Source organism: Rhizophagus irregularis, chromosome 13 (genome assembly GCF_026210795.1).
Source record: "Rhizophagus irregularis chromosome 13, complete sequence".
Taxonomy (NCBI): Eukaryota; Fungi; Glomeromycota; class Glomeromycetes; order Glomerales; family Glomeraceae; genus Rhizophagus; species Rhizophagus irregularis.
In genome coordinates, this window is record NC_089441.1 from 496,152 (window position 1) to 514,778 (window position 18,627).

The 18,627-nt window shown below is 25.5% G+C and overlaps 5 protein-coding genes across 5 annotated transcripts; all 5 read left to right on the top strand.

Annotated features, from left to right (window-relative positions):
• Positions 1–3,328: 3,328 nt before the first annotated feature.
• OCT59_004741 (uncharacterized protein) lies at positions 3,329–4,977 on the top strand (the record flags this gene model as incomplete). The annotated part of the gene is made up of 6 exons (XM_066137896.1): positions 3,329–3,491; positions 3,571–3,873; positions 3,948–4,069; positions 4,141–4,355; positions 4,621–4,667; positions 4,745–4,977. The coding sequence occupies 6 exons, from the start codon at positions 3,329–3,331 to the stop codon at positions 4,975–4,977; spliced, it is 1,083 nt and encodes a 360-aa protein (XP_065997093.1).
• Positions 4,978–5,078: 101 nt separating this feature from the next.
• Positions 5,079–6,038, top strand: OCT59_004742 (uncharacterized protein; the record flags this gene model as incomplete). The annotated part of the gene is made up of 1 exon (XM_066137897.1): positions 5,079–6,038. One exon carries the CDS (start codon positions 5,079–5,081, stop codon positions 6,036–6,038), a length of 960 nt encoding a protein of 319 aa, XP_065997094.1.
• Positions 6,039–9,510: 3,472 nt separating this feature from the next.
• OCT59_004743 (uncharacterized protein) lies at positions 9,511–10,652 on the top strand (the record flags this gene model as incomplete). The annotated part of the gene is made up of 5 exons (XM_066137898.1): positions 9,511–9,670; positions 9,750–10,043; positions 10,121–10,236; positions 10,309–10,523; positions 10,601–10,652. 5 exons carry the CDS (start codon positions 9,511–9,513, stop codon positions 10,650–10,652), a joined length of 837 nt encoding a protein of 278 aa, XP_065997095.1.
• Positions 10,653–10,906: 254 nt separating this feature from the next.
• On the top strand, positions 10,907–11,671 carry OCT59_004744 (uncharacterized protein; the record flags this gene model as incomplete). The annotated part of the gene is made up of 1 exon (XM_025329542.2): positions 10,907–11,671. One exon carries the CDS (start codon positions 10,907–10,909, stop codon positions 11,669–11,671), a length of 765 nt encoding a protein of 254 aa, XP_025167354.2.
• A 2,136-nt stretch (positions 11,672–13,807) lies between these two features.
• OCT59_004745 (uncharacterized protein) lies at positions 13,808–15,302 on the top strand (the record flags this gene model as incomplete). Its single annotated transcript, XM_025311198.2, has 3 exons — positions 13,808–14,272; positions 14,356–15,223; positions 15,298–15,302. 3 exons carry the CDS (start codon positions 13,808–13,810, stop codon positions 15,300–15,302), a joined length of 1,338 nt encoding a protein of 445 aa, XP_025173936.2.
• Positions 15,303–18,627: the final 3,325 nt, after the last annotated feature.

The window sequence follows — 18,627 nt, forward strand, 5'->3', positions numbered from 1 at the left end:
TTACATTTTATTTTTGTTTTAGAAACATTACTAATGTGCTTTTTCTCTAGATCGTAATTTGTTCTTTAGTTTAAAAATTTATATCAATCAATAGATATTAAATATTTCTCTTAAACTTGTGTAATTTGTTAGCAATCTCATTAATTTTGAAAATAATTTATTTTAAATTACGACAAATAATTATATTTAAAATATAAACAATTTATTTTAACCTAAAATTTCTATCAATTTTTATTAAAATTTCGTATAATTTCAAAGTAAGTATAATTCAGCTTGGGAAACAACTTTACTTATACCATAAAAGATGGGTTGATTAATAAAAAAATTGTACCAATTTATAGGTGATCAGACACTTTTTTCGGGTTGCGGTACATTTCGCCGAAGCTATTTCACCAAAGGGATAGATATTTCATCGAAGGGACGTTTCACCGAAAGTGCATTTTATCGAATCAATTTCACCGAATCGTCCATTTCGCCAAACGGACATTTCGCCGAAAATGGTAGCGATTAACACTTTAATTAAAACAGTTCATGTTTAAAGAAGAGTTAGGACTATAAAATGTAAAATATATGAAATGTGATTTATTTTGAACTTGTTCATTTCTAATAAAATCATGATATTCGAATTTATAATAAATGTTTTTTAACCATAATTGGGTTAATAAATTTATAAATTAAATTGATAATTGAAAAATTTACAATAATTTATTATCTTTAATACACGCCAAAAGAATGAGGAAAAGAAAAACAATTAAGAAAAAATTATCATTAAATAGATTATGAAGGGAAAAAAAATTTTTTAAAAAAATCAGTTTGAAAAAAGATCAAAAAATATATATATATATAATATTAAAAAAATCAAGTTTGAAAAAAAAAAAATGGAAAAAAATATTTAATAATATTAAAGCATTACTTGTAAATGAATTTAATAATATTAGATATACTTTTAATAGTTACTCGGCACTTCGTGCCGTGCCGAGTAACTGTTGTATTTGCAATAAGCAATATGATTGGTGGGATTTACTGAGCGCAGCTCAGCAAATTATATTCGTAACTGTTTTATCAGGCTTATGTAATAGGTATTTTTTATACAACTTAGTAAACTTAGTAACTGGTTGTACTAACATAAATCACCAATTAGTAAATGCCCTAATAAAATTTATTCGTTTCCATTGATGTTTGGCCTAAAATAATATAAAAAATTTAAGTGTGTACTGTAACGATTTATACTGTAAATAAAATTTTAATTCCGGCCGGCATTAAAGCTCGGCCAGAATTAACTTCGTGTAACCTAGAAACTTTTTTGGTTACAAGGTGGTACAAAACTTGTACCAATCAATAGGGAATACACGCGCTTAAGCGAAACTATTTCTAATGGTTAAAAGTGGTCAATTTGACTTAGAAAGTGGTCGATTTGGCCTATTTAATGAAAATTCATGATTATTAGCTACTTCAAGGCCAAATTGACCATTTTTAAGATCAAATTTACTAGCCAGAATTAACCAGTGACAATGATGTAAATATTAAAGGAATAAAAAAAATTCGATTTTCCGTAAAAACCCTGATTATCCAAATTGTGACATGATTTTTATGGTAATAATATCGATTAAAATCGATTGATCGAAACCGAAAATCGAATTTTTTAAATCGAATCTTGAGATTCGATTAATCGCGATTAGTCGATTTTCTCAAAATTAGAATCGATATCTGCATCTGACTCACGTCATCTGTCACCTGACGCAAATCTAATTTTTTTTTTTGTGCACTTTTCAAATGGGGCTCAATTAAAATTTTTTTGATATTAATATTTCCATTTAAATTTCTATTTACGAAATTTTTTTTTTTTTTTTTTTTTTGTACAAGATTAAATTAAGAGATCTCAATCAAATTAATTTTGATACACAAGAACGCCCTGGTCGCCTCGCATCAAATAATATTCATGCAAAGCAATGATTTTTTTGATTTATTAGGATAAGTGCATGCATATTTGTCTGAATGAAAAATACAAAATCCGTTCTTATTATTATTCTCATTATCTAATGCTATCGAAATCATTGACCATTTTAAAATAAGATTTTTTCCGTTTATACAATACCAAATAATGTTTAATTGCTGCCATCCCAAAATTTATTGGTCGAAATTGTATCCTTATTTAACGTTAACTGTTAATATTAAAATTTTTATTAAAATTTTATAAAATACGCACCTTGTCGATCAAATATTTGAACAGCAGACCAAAAAAAATTTTTATTTTTATTAATAACCGGTTAGTTTACCGTTTAAGACTTTAGTTAATTGTAAAGGTTTCATTTTATTTTAGTACGATATTCTATAAACATCACAATTATTACTGTAAATTCTATTGCTAATTCTGGGAACAAAAAATAATTAATTACAGAAAATTACTGGTACAGTTCGATATATTAAAAAATGCAATATCTATGTTCACTGTTTGTATATCGAATTCGGTTCGGTTTTGAGCTATAATTACTTTAATTATTTTTAGTCTATTTTTTAGTTTTATTGTTCTAGTTTAGATTTGTGCATGATTAATATTTAATAGCTATAAAATACACTTCGACCGGATTATTTAATGGTAGTCGGTTGAAGAACTATTTTATTTAATGTGTAAATAAGTAAAAGTTCATAAAATTGTATCACCCTTTAATTTAACAAATCCGGCCTTTTTATTATTATTATTATTATTATTTTATACTCCTTAAACAAATTTTTTAAATTCAAATTCTTATTTTCAAAACCTCTTATTGTGTACTTCTTTTTAACATCGTATCGGGTCAACTGATATTTGAGTACCTATTTCAGTATTTAACTGAATTTGGGAGACCCAAATTATCAGAAAACCTGTTTGATACGTTCGGTTTTCAGCCTCCTGTTTAAGACAAAAATCACATGTGATTATCTTTCTTTTTATAGTCGAAAGAATGAATTTAATCTGCAGAATATGTAATGATAAAAAAAAAATTCGTAAGCGAATATGCATACGAAATTTCTTTAATATATATGTAATGAAAAAAAAAAAAATTCGTAATTTTGGATGTTATTGGAAATTTACAATTACTTTGATAAATGTAATGATAAAAAAGTTCGCAGTTTAGATGCATATATTCGTTATTGGAAATCTACAATCATTTTAATCTGCTGATATATTTATTCATTATTTAATTTTTACAATTAATATACTGTATATGTATATATAGTTTTCATGTGAAACAAGATTTTAAATGCTACGCAATTAATAATAAAAAGAGCCTGAAAAATTTTTTCAAAAATTAACAATTTCTTGTTATTTATTAAATTTATATTAATCATGAGTGACGAGCCACGACCGTTTCATGTATTCCGTTTCTTTTTATACTTGTTAATTATTATCGCATATCTTTTCTACTCATCTTATTTGATATATAACATCGTAAATGATAAGCCAAACTTAAAAGTTGACCAAATCTTTTTGAATGAAATTGACGTCCCTGGTAGGATTTTACTTTTAATAAATTAAAATATTAAACTATTGAACCATTACGCTAAGCAGACGCCTTTTACTTATAATAGATATAGTAATATGTGGGGCATCCCCAGAATTAAGAATTTTACGATGTGACTTAATAGCAAATAATGACGAGAAAACCCCAATTGATGGCTGTAATAGCTATTTACCTCCTAATGTAATCGATTATGATATCTATAGAGATCATTGCCTCACCTTCAAAGCTAATAAAACCATCAAATTTGTCAAACCAAACAGTGGCATAGATGGTTTGCAAAAGATTGGCTTTTATTTCTATGATAATACGACCGCTGCAGAAATGAACACTCTTGGCATAGCTTCACTTACCATACAATTAACTCCTCCCGGTAAGTAATAATCGCTCGAAAATCACATTTAGTTTGACCTTTTGATAATTAAAATTTTATTTGTTTTGAAATAGATTTCGATTTTAATTCATTGACAAATATGAACAAGGCTATTAGTCAAATGGACAAGGCTACTCTTTCAGAGTTTAAGCTTCAATTGAACTTTATTGCCGGAATGGTCAATTATGCTGCAGTGGTAAGATATTTCACATATTTAATTATTTAGTTAACGTCATATTTATTAATTTTTTGTTATATTTCTTCAAGGTGAAGTTTAAAACGAGTACTTATAGGTCTATTCTTCCGAGGGATGCTCGTGCTATTTTTGGATTAGATCCAAATTACCACGTGACGTCAAAAATAGAAAATTTTATCAACTATTTTCCTTTTAATAATAATCCGCATGATATACCAGTAGGAACAACTGGTTATTTTTCTATAGCTGCTGGAAGCTTTATTCAAGAACAGACAAGCGAAGAACGGTAAGTTTAATTGTTAATAAAGTCGACTCCCTATATAACCACACCCTTTGGGACCGAAAAAAAAAACGGTATGATTATAAAAATATTGTATGATGTGACCAAAGAGGAGATTTTTTAATAAGTTTGTTAGTAACCTAAGCTAATATAATTATGCTTATAAAAGGATGTGACTACATATAGGGTGACTATAGAGGGGTCGACTCGTATTCTTAGTTATGATAATTACGAACATTACATTAACATCTAATTTTTGAACCCTATATAGATCAAATACCATTCTTAGTGCGATCGCAGCAGCTGGTGGCGCTTTTGGTTAGTAACTTTAATAAATTAATCATTAATAAACCTGAATTATAGTTTTAAATTATCTTCTTTTAAATAATCATTAGGCACTATCATGGCGGGTATTATAGTATTTTGTTTTGGTGATTCACGTTTAAATCCATTGGGCTTTTTACGTAATTCTCTTAATATCAGTCAAGATTCCAAAGAATTCTATGAACGTAGTAGATTTTATTCGAAACCTGAATTAAAATTTTCAAAAATTAACGACGAAGACAAGGCATTAGTACTTGTAAATGAATTTAATAATATTAGATATACAATTTATTACCATCTTTAAATCAAAGTAATATTGAAAAAATGGACAAAAATCGGAGTTGGCTTAAAAATAGGCTTGAAAATAAGCTTAAAAATAAATTCATCAAATTTTATCACTGGCTAATGAATGTGGAAAATATTGAGAAAATATTTCATGTATATGAAAAAGATAGAGAATACTATAAATTTTCAAGTATAAATGAAGATGATGGGAGATTGCTTAACAATGAAATTAACAAAATTAGATATGTTATTGATGTATACTTGTATGATACTAAATCAAAAGATCAGAAAAAATTAGCTGAATATAAATATGAACGAGAATTAAAATTTTCAGACGATACGAAAAACGAAGATAAAGAATTGCAAATAATAAATGAAGATGATCAGAAATTGCTTAATGCTGAATTTCGTAAAATTAGAAAGTTGGTTGACAAACATTTGTTAGGTAAACCAGATATTGAGGAAATATTCGATGTATACAATTTTCTTAAAAATAATAATTTTTCAAATGATATAAAGAGTATGGACGAAGGAGATACTCTTCAAAATAAAGATTTTTCAGAAGATATGGTCAAAGATAAGAAATTACTTAACGATGTATTTCAACAAATCAGTTATGTGATTTTTCGTCACCTATTAGATATACCAGAAGATGAAAAAATATTCAATAAATATAAGGAAAATGTTCAAATATCAAGTTTTTCAACTAGTATGAACAATGGTGATAAGAAGTTGCTTGTAGATGAATTTGATAGAATTAAACATATAATTAATAGTCACCTGTTTAATGGACGAAAAACTCTAGAAGTATTTGAAAAATATATAGAAGAACGAGAATTAAATTTTTCAAATAATATGAGTGAAAAAGATAAGAAATTACTTAACGATAAGTTTTGCGAAATCAGAAAAACAATTGATAATTTCTTGTTAAATGAACCAAGAATTCAGACAAAAGAAACCTTTTCAGAGAAAATGGATAGCAAAGATAAGGAATTACTTATGTCTTATATCAATAATTTCGATAACAAAATTCATAATATTAGAAATGATATTGATAACTACATATTAAATAAGGTGTAGTTGTATAATATATAATATAGTTTAATGTATAATGCTGTAATATTATTTTTGTATTCATATACATATACTGTATATATAAATAAGATTTTAATCCTTTATACTCATGAAAAATAAATCATTTTTTCTTAATTGTATCATGCATTTATTTTTTTATTTGGAAAAATGAAACCGTCGCACTACGTCATTTATCACATATATTACATATGTTAAATTTTACAGGTAAAATATATCTTTGACGTTTAGATTACCCTCCTGCATAGCTACTATTTGAGTCATGTGTACGTTCCAATTCCGGTTAATGAAATTATGATATCATCGTTTTCGGTCATTGGGACGATGCGACCGATACGTTAAATTTCTTTTTCAGGGGTTTAAAAAATTTTTTACTTTCATTTTTTTTTTCACTCATCTTTTTCGATTTGTCATTTTTTTTAATTGCGGAACCATCTTCGTTTTTATTAAAAACGTTTAATAAAAAGAATTTGAAGATCAATGATGAAATAATTTAATTTTATATCTTGTGTCAATCAAAATAACATGCCGGCCTCAAGTAATCTGAAAAAAGTTAGACTGGAAAATTATTTTCGGTTTATTTATTTAATAATTTTATTAAAATATAATAAAAATAGAAAAAAATTTTTTTTATGTGATTCATACTTTAAAATTACGATATGCAGAAATTTTCCTCGCCAACTCATTCAATTAGTAATTAAATAATATCATTAGCTAAGTCTATTTGGTTCATGCTAATGTTGATGCTAAATATCAAATATCAAAATTTATTGTAATTATATAGATTATAACGATAATGTTACATTCAACTCAATATTTCAGGATATACATAATTCATATTTCTTGTAAAAGGAACTTTGCTTATTTTAAAGGTGACGAGTGTAGGATGTTGATATCAGTCCAAGATCGACTGATTAATTACAAGTATTTTAGTGTTCTATACCAATACATTGGTTTATTCTCTTTTTTTTACTATTTTATTAAAATAAAACAAACATTTAATATATAAAATATTTTCCTACTTATATTTCAAGTAAAAAAAAAAATGAGAAACGTCCAAACTCCAAAGTCAAAATCAAGATTCAAGTCTAAAAGAGAATAAGATCATCATTTTTAACATTTTCATATGACAATAGTTTATCCATTGTAATATTGTATTATCCTTTTTTTAATCAGCAACTGAGAGAAAATGAAATTTTTTTATAATAATTATGTAAGCTAAAGTTCCTTTTCCTCACTAGCAGTATATGCATAAAGCATGTTACAAGAATCTTGCAAAAATTTAAACCAAATTTAGTAATCAAGAATTTTTTTATCTGGGTTAAATAAACTATTTACAGAAGGATCTGGCACATCGTGATAACTAACATGCTAGATAACTTGCTTAACGATGAATTTTGCAAATTAGAAAAGTGTATAAATAATAATTTAAAGGAAATTTATGTATCTATACAATATCTAAATTGTAGTTATCAAACTCTTTTATATATTAGTTAAATTATCTCTAAACTATTAAATATTTGGTTTGATGATCCATAAATCACTCTATCTTTAATTGAAAAGCCACCAAAAATATATATATTTTTGAATATCATGCTTTATTTTATTTATGGTATCACAATGGATTCATTCATGATGCTAAAAAGAATCCAAGATTTCATTTTCAAGTGTCGATCCGAGCGTTCTGCATCTTGATGCACAATTTACCGTTGTAACACCAACAATTTTATAATTAAAAATTCTACCCACGTGACCGGTGACATTTAATGGGATGTGAAAAAAACAATTTTGGGAGGCAAAAAAATTGTCCCTCAGATTCAATAAATATAAACGCGGTGGGGTGTAATGTCGGTGACGAACATTTTTAGGTCACGTGAGGTAGAAATTTGTTGGTGTTACTGGAGAAGATCTGATGCACATCAGCTGTCACCTGACGCAAATCGACAATACATACAGTATTATATATATTGTTTTGTTTTGTTTTCCTTAAATAATAATGATAATAAGAAATTTTTTTTTTTGTGCTACTTTTCACACTGGACTCAATTTTCTATTTAGATTTCTATTTACAAAATTTTTTTTTTTTTTGTATTAAAATTAAATTAGGAGATCTCAATCAAATAAATTTTGATACACAAGAACTCCCCATAATAATTAATAAAAAACTTTAACATGATTAGATGTTCATTTGGTTCAAAATTTTTATTCATACAAAGCAAATATTTGTTTTGATTTATTTGGACAAGTGCATGCATATTTGTCTGATATGAAAAATACAAAATTCGTTCTTATTGTTTGTTTATTCTATCGAAGTCGTAAGCTATTTTAAAATAAGATTATTTCTGTTTATATAGCATCAAATAATATAAATTTGTAAAATACGCACCTTGTCGATCATAAGAACAAAATAACCTTTAATAACCTGCTATTTTACCATTTTAAATTGTTATATTTTAGTACATTACACTTAATTGTTCAAAATTATCAAAACCTAATATTATTATGATTTTTGGCGTGTTTTATGCTCTTATTGGTTAATTTAAACCACGTGACTAATCTCAATATCATAAATTGTATGGACAGAAAATTTCTGGTACTGTTCAAATATAATATCCATGTTCCTAGTTTGTGTATCAATTGGGTATGCAATTCGGTTCGATTTTGGACTTTTAATTGAAAAAATACAGTTTTAAAACTGAAAATATCCATAACTCAACTAACTCCAAAAATTGGTTGAACTATAAAAAACATTTTGGCTGGATTATTTAATGGTAGTCGGTTGAATATGTGTAAATATGTAAAAATTCATAAAAATTGGATCATCTTTAAATTTAACAAATTTTGTTTTGCCTTTTATTATTATTATTATTATTACTATTTTATTTTCAAAACCTTTTAACATGGCACAAGGTCGATTGTACCCAGTTGCACCCGTTTTAAATGCAGTAATCTGAATTTGGGAGACCCAAATTATCGGAAACCCCGTTTGATACATTGGTTTCAGCCTCCTGTTTAAGACAAAAATCACATGTTATCAGTTTTCTTTTTATAGTCAAAAAAACGAGCTTAATTTGCAAGATATGTGTGTGTAACAATAAAAAAAAAAATTCGTAATTTTGGACGTTATTGGAAATTTACAATCACTTTATCTTGTGAATGCTTCAAAACTACGAATTTTTTTTTTTATTATACATACATATATCTTGCAGATTAAGCTCGTTCTTTTGACTATAAAAAGAAAACTGACAACATGAGATTTTTTGTCCTGACGTTATTGGAAATTTACAATCACTAATATCAAAAAAAAAGAAAAATTCTATGAGATGCTATTTAGTTTTTACAATCACTTTTTCTTGTGAAACAAGATTTTAAATGCTACGCAATTTATAATAAAAAGGACCTGAAATTTTTTTTTTCAAAAATTAACAGTCTCTTGTTGTTTGTTAAACTTATATTAATTATGAGAAGGATATTCGCGTTTCTTTCAATCCGTTTCATTTTATACGTTTCAACTTTTGGATTATATCCTTTATACTCATGCTACTTAATATATAACATCGTAAAAGATAAGTCAAACTTAAAAGTTGACCAAATCTTTTTGAATGAAATTGACGTCCCTGGTAAGATCTTACTTTCAATAAATTAAAATATTAAAATATTGAACAGTTACGCTAAGCAGACGCTTTTTAATTATAATAGATATAGCAATATGTGGAACCCGAGAATTGAAAATTTTACGCTGTGACCTTATAACAAATAATGTCGAGAATAGCCAACTTAATGGCTGTAATAACTATGTACTTCCTGATGTAGTCGATTATGATATCTATAGAGAACATTGTCTCACCTTCAAAGCTAATAAAACCATCAAATTTACCAAACCAGACATAGGTGGTTTGAACAAGATTGGTTTCTATTTCTATGATAACACGACTGCTACAGAGGCAAACACTATTGGCATAGCATCACTTACCATACTAGTAATTCCTTCTGGTAAGTAATAATCGCACGGGAAATTATATTTGATTTGATCTTTGCTAATTAAAACTAATTTTTTTTTTAAAAAATAGATTTTAATCCAATGACAAATTCGAACAAGGCTATTAGCCAAATGGACAAAGCTACTTTGTCAGAGTTGAAGCTTCAATTAAACTTTATTGCCGGGATGGCCAGATATGCTGCTGTGGTAAGATATTTCACATATTTAATTATTTAGTTCACGTCATATTTAATAATTTTATTGTTATGCATTTTCAAGGTCAAGTTTAAAACGAGTACTTATAGGTCCATTCTTTCGGGTGATGTTAGTGCTATTCTTGGATTTCGTCCCAATTACCACGTGACGTCAAAAATAGAAAATTTTATCAACTATTTTCCTTTTAATAATAATCCGTATAATATGCCAGAAGGAACAACTGGTTATTTTTCTGTAGCCGCTGGAAGCTTTATTCAAGAACAGATAAGCGAAGAACGGTAAATTAATTGTTAATACTCTCAGTTATGATAATTATGAACATTACATTAACATTTAATTTATAATCTCTATATAGATCAAATACTATTTATAGTGCGATTTCAGCAGCCGGTGGCGCTTTTGGTTAGTAACTTTAATTGCTTGATAATTTAAAACTATAAACCGAGTTGTATTAATGATTTTCTTTTAAATAATCATTAGGCATTTTGGGGGTGTTATGTCATATAGTCTGTATAGTCTCATTTCAACAAGATCTTATCCGAAATCTGAATTAAAATTTTCAAAAATTAACAGCAAAGATAAGAAATTACTTGTAAATGAATTTAATAATATTAGATATACAATTTATTACCATCTATTAAATCAAAGTAATATTTACAAAATGAACAAAGATCGGAGTTGGCTTAAAAATAGGCTTGAAAATAAGCTTAAAAATAAATTCATCAAGTTTTATCACTGGCTATTGAATGTGGAAAATATTGAGGAAATATTTCATGTATATGAAAAAGATAGAGAATACTATAAATTTTCAAGTATAAATGAAGAAGATGAGAGATTGCTTAACAATGAAATTAACAAAATGAGATATGTTATTGATGTATACTTGTATGATACTAAATCAAAAGATCAGAAAAAATTGGCTGCATATAAATATGAACGAGAATTAAAATTTTCAGACGATTTGAAAAACGAAGATAACGAATTGCAAATAATAAATGAAAAAGATCAGGGATTGCTTAATGCTGAATTTCGCAAAATTAGAAAGTTGATTGACAAACATTTGTTAGGTAAACCAGATATTGAGGAAATATTCGATGCATACAATTATCTTCAAAATAATGATTTTTCAGAAGATATGGATGAAGATAAGAAATTACTTAACAATGTATTTCAACAAATTAGTTATGTGATTTTTCGTCACCTATTAGATATACCAGAAGATGAAGAAATATTCAATAAATATAAGGAAAATGTTCAAATATCGAGTTTTTCAACTAATATGAACAATGGTGATAAGAAGTTGCTTGTAGATGAATTTGATAGAATTAAACATATAATTAATAGTCACCTGTTTAATGGACGAAAAACTCTAGAAGTATTTGAAAAATATATAGAAGAACGAGAATTAAAGTTTCAAATAATATGAGTGAAAAAGATAAGAAATTACTTAACGATAAGTTTCGCGAAATCAGAAAAACAATTAATAATTTCTTGTTAAATGAACCAAGAATTCAGACAAATGTAAACTTTTCAGAGAAAATGGATAGCAAGGATAAGGAATTACTTACATCTTATATCAATGAAATTCGCAAGATTAGACATGATGTTGATAAATACATATTAAATAAGGTGTAGCTGTATAATATATATATATATATATACTGTAAATTTATATATAATAATATTATTTTTGTAATTCATATACATATATTTTCTTGAAAAAAGTGAACCGTCGTACTGATATTTTTTTTTAAAACTAAGGTACAAATAATTACTATTGCATAAATATCTATGATATTTTGATGTATTACGTCATTTAAATTAAATATCACATATATTAAATTTTACAGGTAATTGGGGTCATGTGTACGTTCCAATGCGTTAAATTTCTTTTCAGGGGTTTAAAAAATTTTTTTACTTTTCATTTTTATAAAATTAAACACGTAATCAATAGCACCCTGTTTAATCAAAAAATCAAGTAATATATAAAAAATATAAATGAATAGATCATATGATTTTAATATTACTAACTAATCGAAAATTAAAGTTTTCACATAAAATGAATGATTACATATTATATAAGGTATAGCTGTATAGTGTATAATATTATAATAATACTTTTATTTATATATATGTAAATAAGATTTAATCTTTTATACTCATGAATAATAAAACATTTTTCTTGATATTTAATTGTATCATACGTTTATTTTTTCACACATTCTTTTGAAAAAAATAGTGGAAATGTCCAAAATATGCAGAAAATGCAAAGAAAATTTTTTAATATTGCTCTAACGCATAATACCTAATTATTATGCAGCCAAATTGATCATGATGTAATTGCTGTTTTTAACATACTGATACTTTATCTTTAACGCATTACGTCATTTAGATAAATATCGCATATACAGGTAAATACTATATGTTAATTAAATAGCTTATTGAGTTTATTTATATGAAACAATTGAAACATGATCTATTGAAATATCACCGAACTGCTCCGCAGTTCGGATGATATTTTAACCACCATACCCAATAACTGTTATTTATTTACGGTAATACAACGCAAATAATTATTTAAATCAAAGTGTTTTAGGATTGACTTTTTGATAAAATATATTTTTTGGAAAGTTCCATGTGTTGTGCTAAAATCCATTAATTCCTTTTTTTAAATACGATATACGAAAATTTATTATGTCGCACATAAATAATGTATTTAGCTTTTGTACATTTTTTCTGTGCACTTTAATTGTTATTACCTTTATTATTAACAGATAATATAATACTCAATTCTCATTTGAAAAATTCTTGCAGAGATTCTAAGTATGAGGGAATACTGACTTAAAATAACTTAAAATATTAGACTAATCATAATTTTAAAAGTACTGATATAACGTAAATTTCTAGAAAAAAATGATGTATTTGGAAATTTGATTTTTTATTAGTATATAAATCGAAAAAAAATATGAAATTAGAATTTTTTTTTTTGATTCAATTATAACGTATTTGACAGCATCAACATAAGCAACGGAACACTAAAAATCATTTAAAATATTCCCTTTATTTAACTCCAAAATAGCGTGAACAATACTTTTCTAAATATGGTAATTGTTCAAAGTTAAATTGATGGCGAGAATTGTCAATATTGTCAATAATAAACAATAAATAAACAATATGAATGAAGTAATTTCAAATCGGTGAAGTATTTCTCCGATTATTCGGAAAAAACTAAAAATGCTATTTACTAATTTTAGTAATTTATTCATTTTTTTTTTTAAGGTTCATTCTTTTGAACATTCCATCTTAATTTAATTAATTCATTTAAACAATGATTCTTTGATCAACTTTCAAATTTTTTTTTTGTGTACACATACTGCGTAAATTACGTAACTATGTATTAACAGTTACACAGTTACACGAGTAAATAAATACTAATTTGGGGATTTTAATATTTATTTTAACTCCTTTTTCGTTCTTATTATTTAAAACATATAACAATATAACGCCCACGCAAAAAAAAAATAACTTTTTTCTACAACGTAAAAAAAAAAAAGAAAAAAAAATGGATATGAATAAAAATAATGAAACTAAAGAAGTTTCAACAGAAACTGAATTTAATAAATTAAATATTGACAATATCGACAATATCGACAAAAAAAATTGTTCTTATTGTGATAAACCATTTAACGAAAAATTATGGTGTAAAGAATGTGATCCTCGTCATAAAATAGAAGGTTGGACTAGTGGAAATAATGATATTGATAAATTTATTAAGGATACAATTTATGACGCAAGAAAATTTAATTTTAATAGTTTTGTTGAATGGATACCTTTTGATAGATTTGAAAATGTAGAACAAATTGGTGATGAATATTCCAAAATATATTCTGCGACATGGAATGATGGTCAAGCAATTTATACTATACAAGATGATGGAAGTTGGAGAAAATTGGATCCTAAACCCATGAAAGTTGCTTTAAAAAGGTTAAACGGATCGGAAACTATTACAGATGAAAATTTAAATGAGGTAATATAATAATTTATATAAAATTTTTTATTATACGACAGAAAAAAAAAAAATATTTAATATATTACTTTATTTTATAATAGATTAAAATGCATTGGGAACTTTATTCAAGGAATAATTCATTCTTAGAATTTTATGGAATATCAAAGGATCCAGAAACTAAAGAATTTTTTGTGGTTATACAATTTGCAAATCAAAGAAATTTGAGATATGTTCTTTCAAATCATTTTAGCACAATTTCATGGAAAGAAAAGATTAATTATTTATATGGATTAGCAATTGATCTTAAAAATTTACATGAATTTGGTTATTATCATAAAAATGTTCATAGCGGAAATATATTACAAGATGATGGTGATTCTTATTTATCAAATTTTGAATATTCTGAACCATCAAATAAGCAAGAATCAGATAATAAAATTTGTGGTGTATTATCTTATATTGCTCCAGAAGTTTTAATTGGTGAATCTTATACATTATCTTCAGATATTTATAGTTTTGGCGTAATTATGGCAGAAATATCATCTGGTAAACCACCTTTTTATAAAAGAAGACATGATGCTAACTTAGCATCAGAAATATGTAATGGAATCAGACCAGAATTTGGAAGAGGAACTCCTGAAGTTTATAAAAAATTAGCTTATAAATGTATGAATGCAAATTCAAATCAAAGACCAACAGCTAATGAATTACATGAATTATTATATTTTTGGAGGGATTCTATTAATTTTTATGATAAAAAATATCCAGTAGTAGAAAAATTCGGTTATAAAGAAAAAGAAATTAATTCCATATTTAAACAAGCTAATAGTGTAAAATTAACTAACACAAATGCATATGAGAAAGTTCCTGATGTTTTATATAATAGTAGAGTTTTTACGTTTAATAATTTACCAAAACCTATTAATTCATCTATTATTATTACATATTTAAATGATGATGAAAATAAAGGTATTTTATATATTTTAAGTTTATTAATTAAAATTATTAATATTAATTTTATTTATTTTTTTATTTATTTATAGATTAAGATCCTCTGGAGGTTCTACACGTCACCGCTAATACATTTAGACATAATTTACTTAAAGTTATAAGCTTTCATCGCAATATATTTAATAAATTTTATATAAATTTCATAATTAAATTTTACTTGATAAAAAATATTTGCAATATGTTAATTCTTGAAAACTTTACACATGTCAAATCAATAATATTTAATAAAAGGACCTCGTAAATACGTAAGACTATTGGAGGTCTGAAGCGTGCAAATTTAACAATAGTAATTAAATGATGGCGTCATAAAATATCACTAGTACAATAACGTTATAGATAATTTCGTAAAAAATATGCAAGATATCACTATTTGTATATACCAACACGTGACGCAAAAAGATTTAAAATAATCAAAATTTACCAAACTGTAACAATCTAACAATCGTCCTTCCTCAGATAAAAATATATTTTAACATATTCGTTCTTTCTTCAATTGTTGATTATGCAATCAAAGATATATTTACATTACGAAAGGAAATCTATATCAAATTGCCAATGAATTTTTATAGAAATAAAAGCCACGTCGTAGAACTTCCCATCATAAATTACCATTTACAACTTGATTTTTATAATAAGATATTTTTTAACATTAAAAGTTATCTATTATTTTTAAACTATTCTTTCTTAAATCATTTGATAATCAAACATCAACTTTCTCGATTTTTTAATGAAACCAATAGTGGATCATCCTTCGGAGGTATTTATGTAATGATTTAGGGTACAATTAAATTAATATATTTCAAGAGCTCGTATTAAAAAAAAGATATAGGAGACAAAAATAAAGATTAACATAAATTTTACTAATGAAGTACGACAATTAATTGTCAATTTTTTCAAAAAACATTATTCGATTATCGCCGTTTTCAATTTGGTTGAAACTGCGGCTTGTCGATCAATTATAATAAAAAGACCGAAAACTCGTAATTTTGTGAAACTGTACTAATGAAGCATCACGTTTCACATATGAACATATAAAATATTTTGATTGACGCATTATGCTAAGCCACTCCTATATTACTTTTATAATTTTTTTTTTATTTTCGTAATGTTTCAATGGGAGATTACTAGCGATTCAACTCTAAGTATAATGGAAGTATAACAGCAGTTCCTCACCGAAAACTGCAACTTCATACTAAGTATTATATTATTATTTTTTATTTAACTGAAGTATTTAACTGAAAATACTTATTAATAATAACAAAACTTTTTTTATATGCAGCCAGATACCATGTATTTTTAAATGTTTATAACTATAGATAAATGCGTTGGGTATTTGTGTTAGAGCAATTTTTGGATTATAATTAGAAAAAGATTTATTTCTTTTTTCAAAATTAAAGAATCATTTGAATTACAGAACACTAAGATTTTGACTTTTTTTTTAAAAAATATCGTCACAATTACAGTATATAAACGTTGTAATATTTCAATTATCTGTGAATAATTTTTTATTTAAAATAGTAATTATTATTTTTAAATGGTTGGTGAAATTTTCTAATTATTGTAAAGTTGTAAAAGGCATAATAATAAATTTTTTTTTTAACTTTTGAACGTTTACGCGAAAATAATTATTTTACTTAGTAAATTATTATGTGTTTTCATTGGCTGATCATTGTTGATCAACATGTGATGTAAGTGTTTTCGTATTTTATTATTTTTATTTATAATTTGATCAGTTTCAACTAAATCGAAAATAGCGATAAAATAAAATATAATAAAAAAAAATAAACACGTTTAAAAAAAATTATGAATCCCTAATATCTTATTGTTATCTCTAAGAATCTTTGTATTCTTTTCTTTTTTTTAAAATTTTTTTTTAAAAAGATATACAGTAAATTACATGATAAAAAATTCTATTTTCAATAAATTGATCTGGATTTTTATTTTTAAGAAAAAAATTATTTATTATACTGTACATCTTTGTGACTAATGAATCATAAATTCATTAGCACTAAATAACATGAACTTGTTTTGCGATTAATATATTAGTATATTACGGAATTGTTTAAAAAAATACATATAAATACATTGAAAAAAATTCTGTTGAAAGTTTATATTCTTTCGTAAAACAAATGACTGTTTTCTTATTCTTTTGCGAAACAAACTTACTAATTAAAACAAATCACAAAAAAAAATGGATAATGCCACATATGCCATTGATTGATGTCTTAATATCGGATATCAAATCAATCGATTTACACGAGAAAATATCAGAAATACTTTGTATTAAGTACCTTTCAACTGCTGCCGAAAGAATCAGATGACATTGAAGAAATAATATTTGGTGATTTTCAGAGACTTATCGGTGCAAAGATTATGAAAATAAGAGGAAAGGTTAAAAACATAAGTTTCCTTCATCGAAACGGGATCACCAAAAACTTTTATATATGTGAAGAGGTGTTGAATTCGATATAACCCTATTTATTGCTGATTAAAAAAAAATTTTTTATACTTGAAAATAAAAACATAAACAACGCGAAATCTAATGGTTTTTTTTAAGATTCTAATGGGTTTTTGGTATAGGTGACAATTTCACGCTATTTACATATTAAATATAGTTAGAAACTATTTTATCACATCTGGTAAAAGAGCACCATCTGATGCTGATTTTCCATTTCAATTAGTACATCATGAATTTCCAGTTCGCTTTAGCATTTGTTATGATAACCAACAGCAGATGCAAGCGATAAAAATTTTATAATTGACTTTAAAATTAGGTGAATTATATTATTCAAAATATGAGATAGTGGGGAAACTTTTATAAATTTTTTAACTCTTTTTATCATTAAAGATTTTTACTTTAGTATCATTAGAATCTTCTTTGTTAAAAATATTAAACAATAAGTTACAAAAAATAAAATATTTTTTTTTTTAAAAAAAATAAATAAATATTAAAATTTAAAACCACAAAATAAATTAGATTAATTTTTCGTTTCTCATATCACTCTCATATCCCGGCCGGGTCAGTTTTTGTTACAGCTGATTTCATAATATACGGAACACCTAATAGTTACCGAGAGACAACTAGGTACATTCGGTAAAACTCGGTAAAGTTCAGAATAAGGTAAAACCATATTGTTAGATAGAGCACTGGTCCGAGCTACAGTGGTGTAGTTTTTATTTATTCTGAGTTATACCGAATCTTACCGAGTTTCTCTGAGTAAAAATGGGTGTAAATTTCAAAAAAAAAATTTTATATTATTATTTATACCGGGTAAGATTTTTTAAAAGTTAAAAAAAAAAAAATTTTCATATGAATTTTACATATAAAATTTTTTGAAAAAAAATTAAAAGTCGGGTTGCCG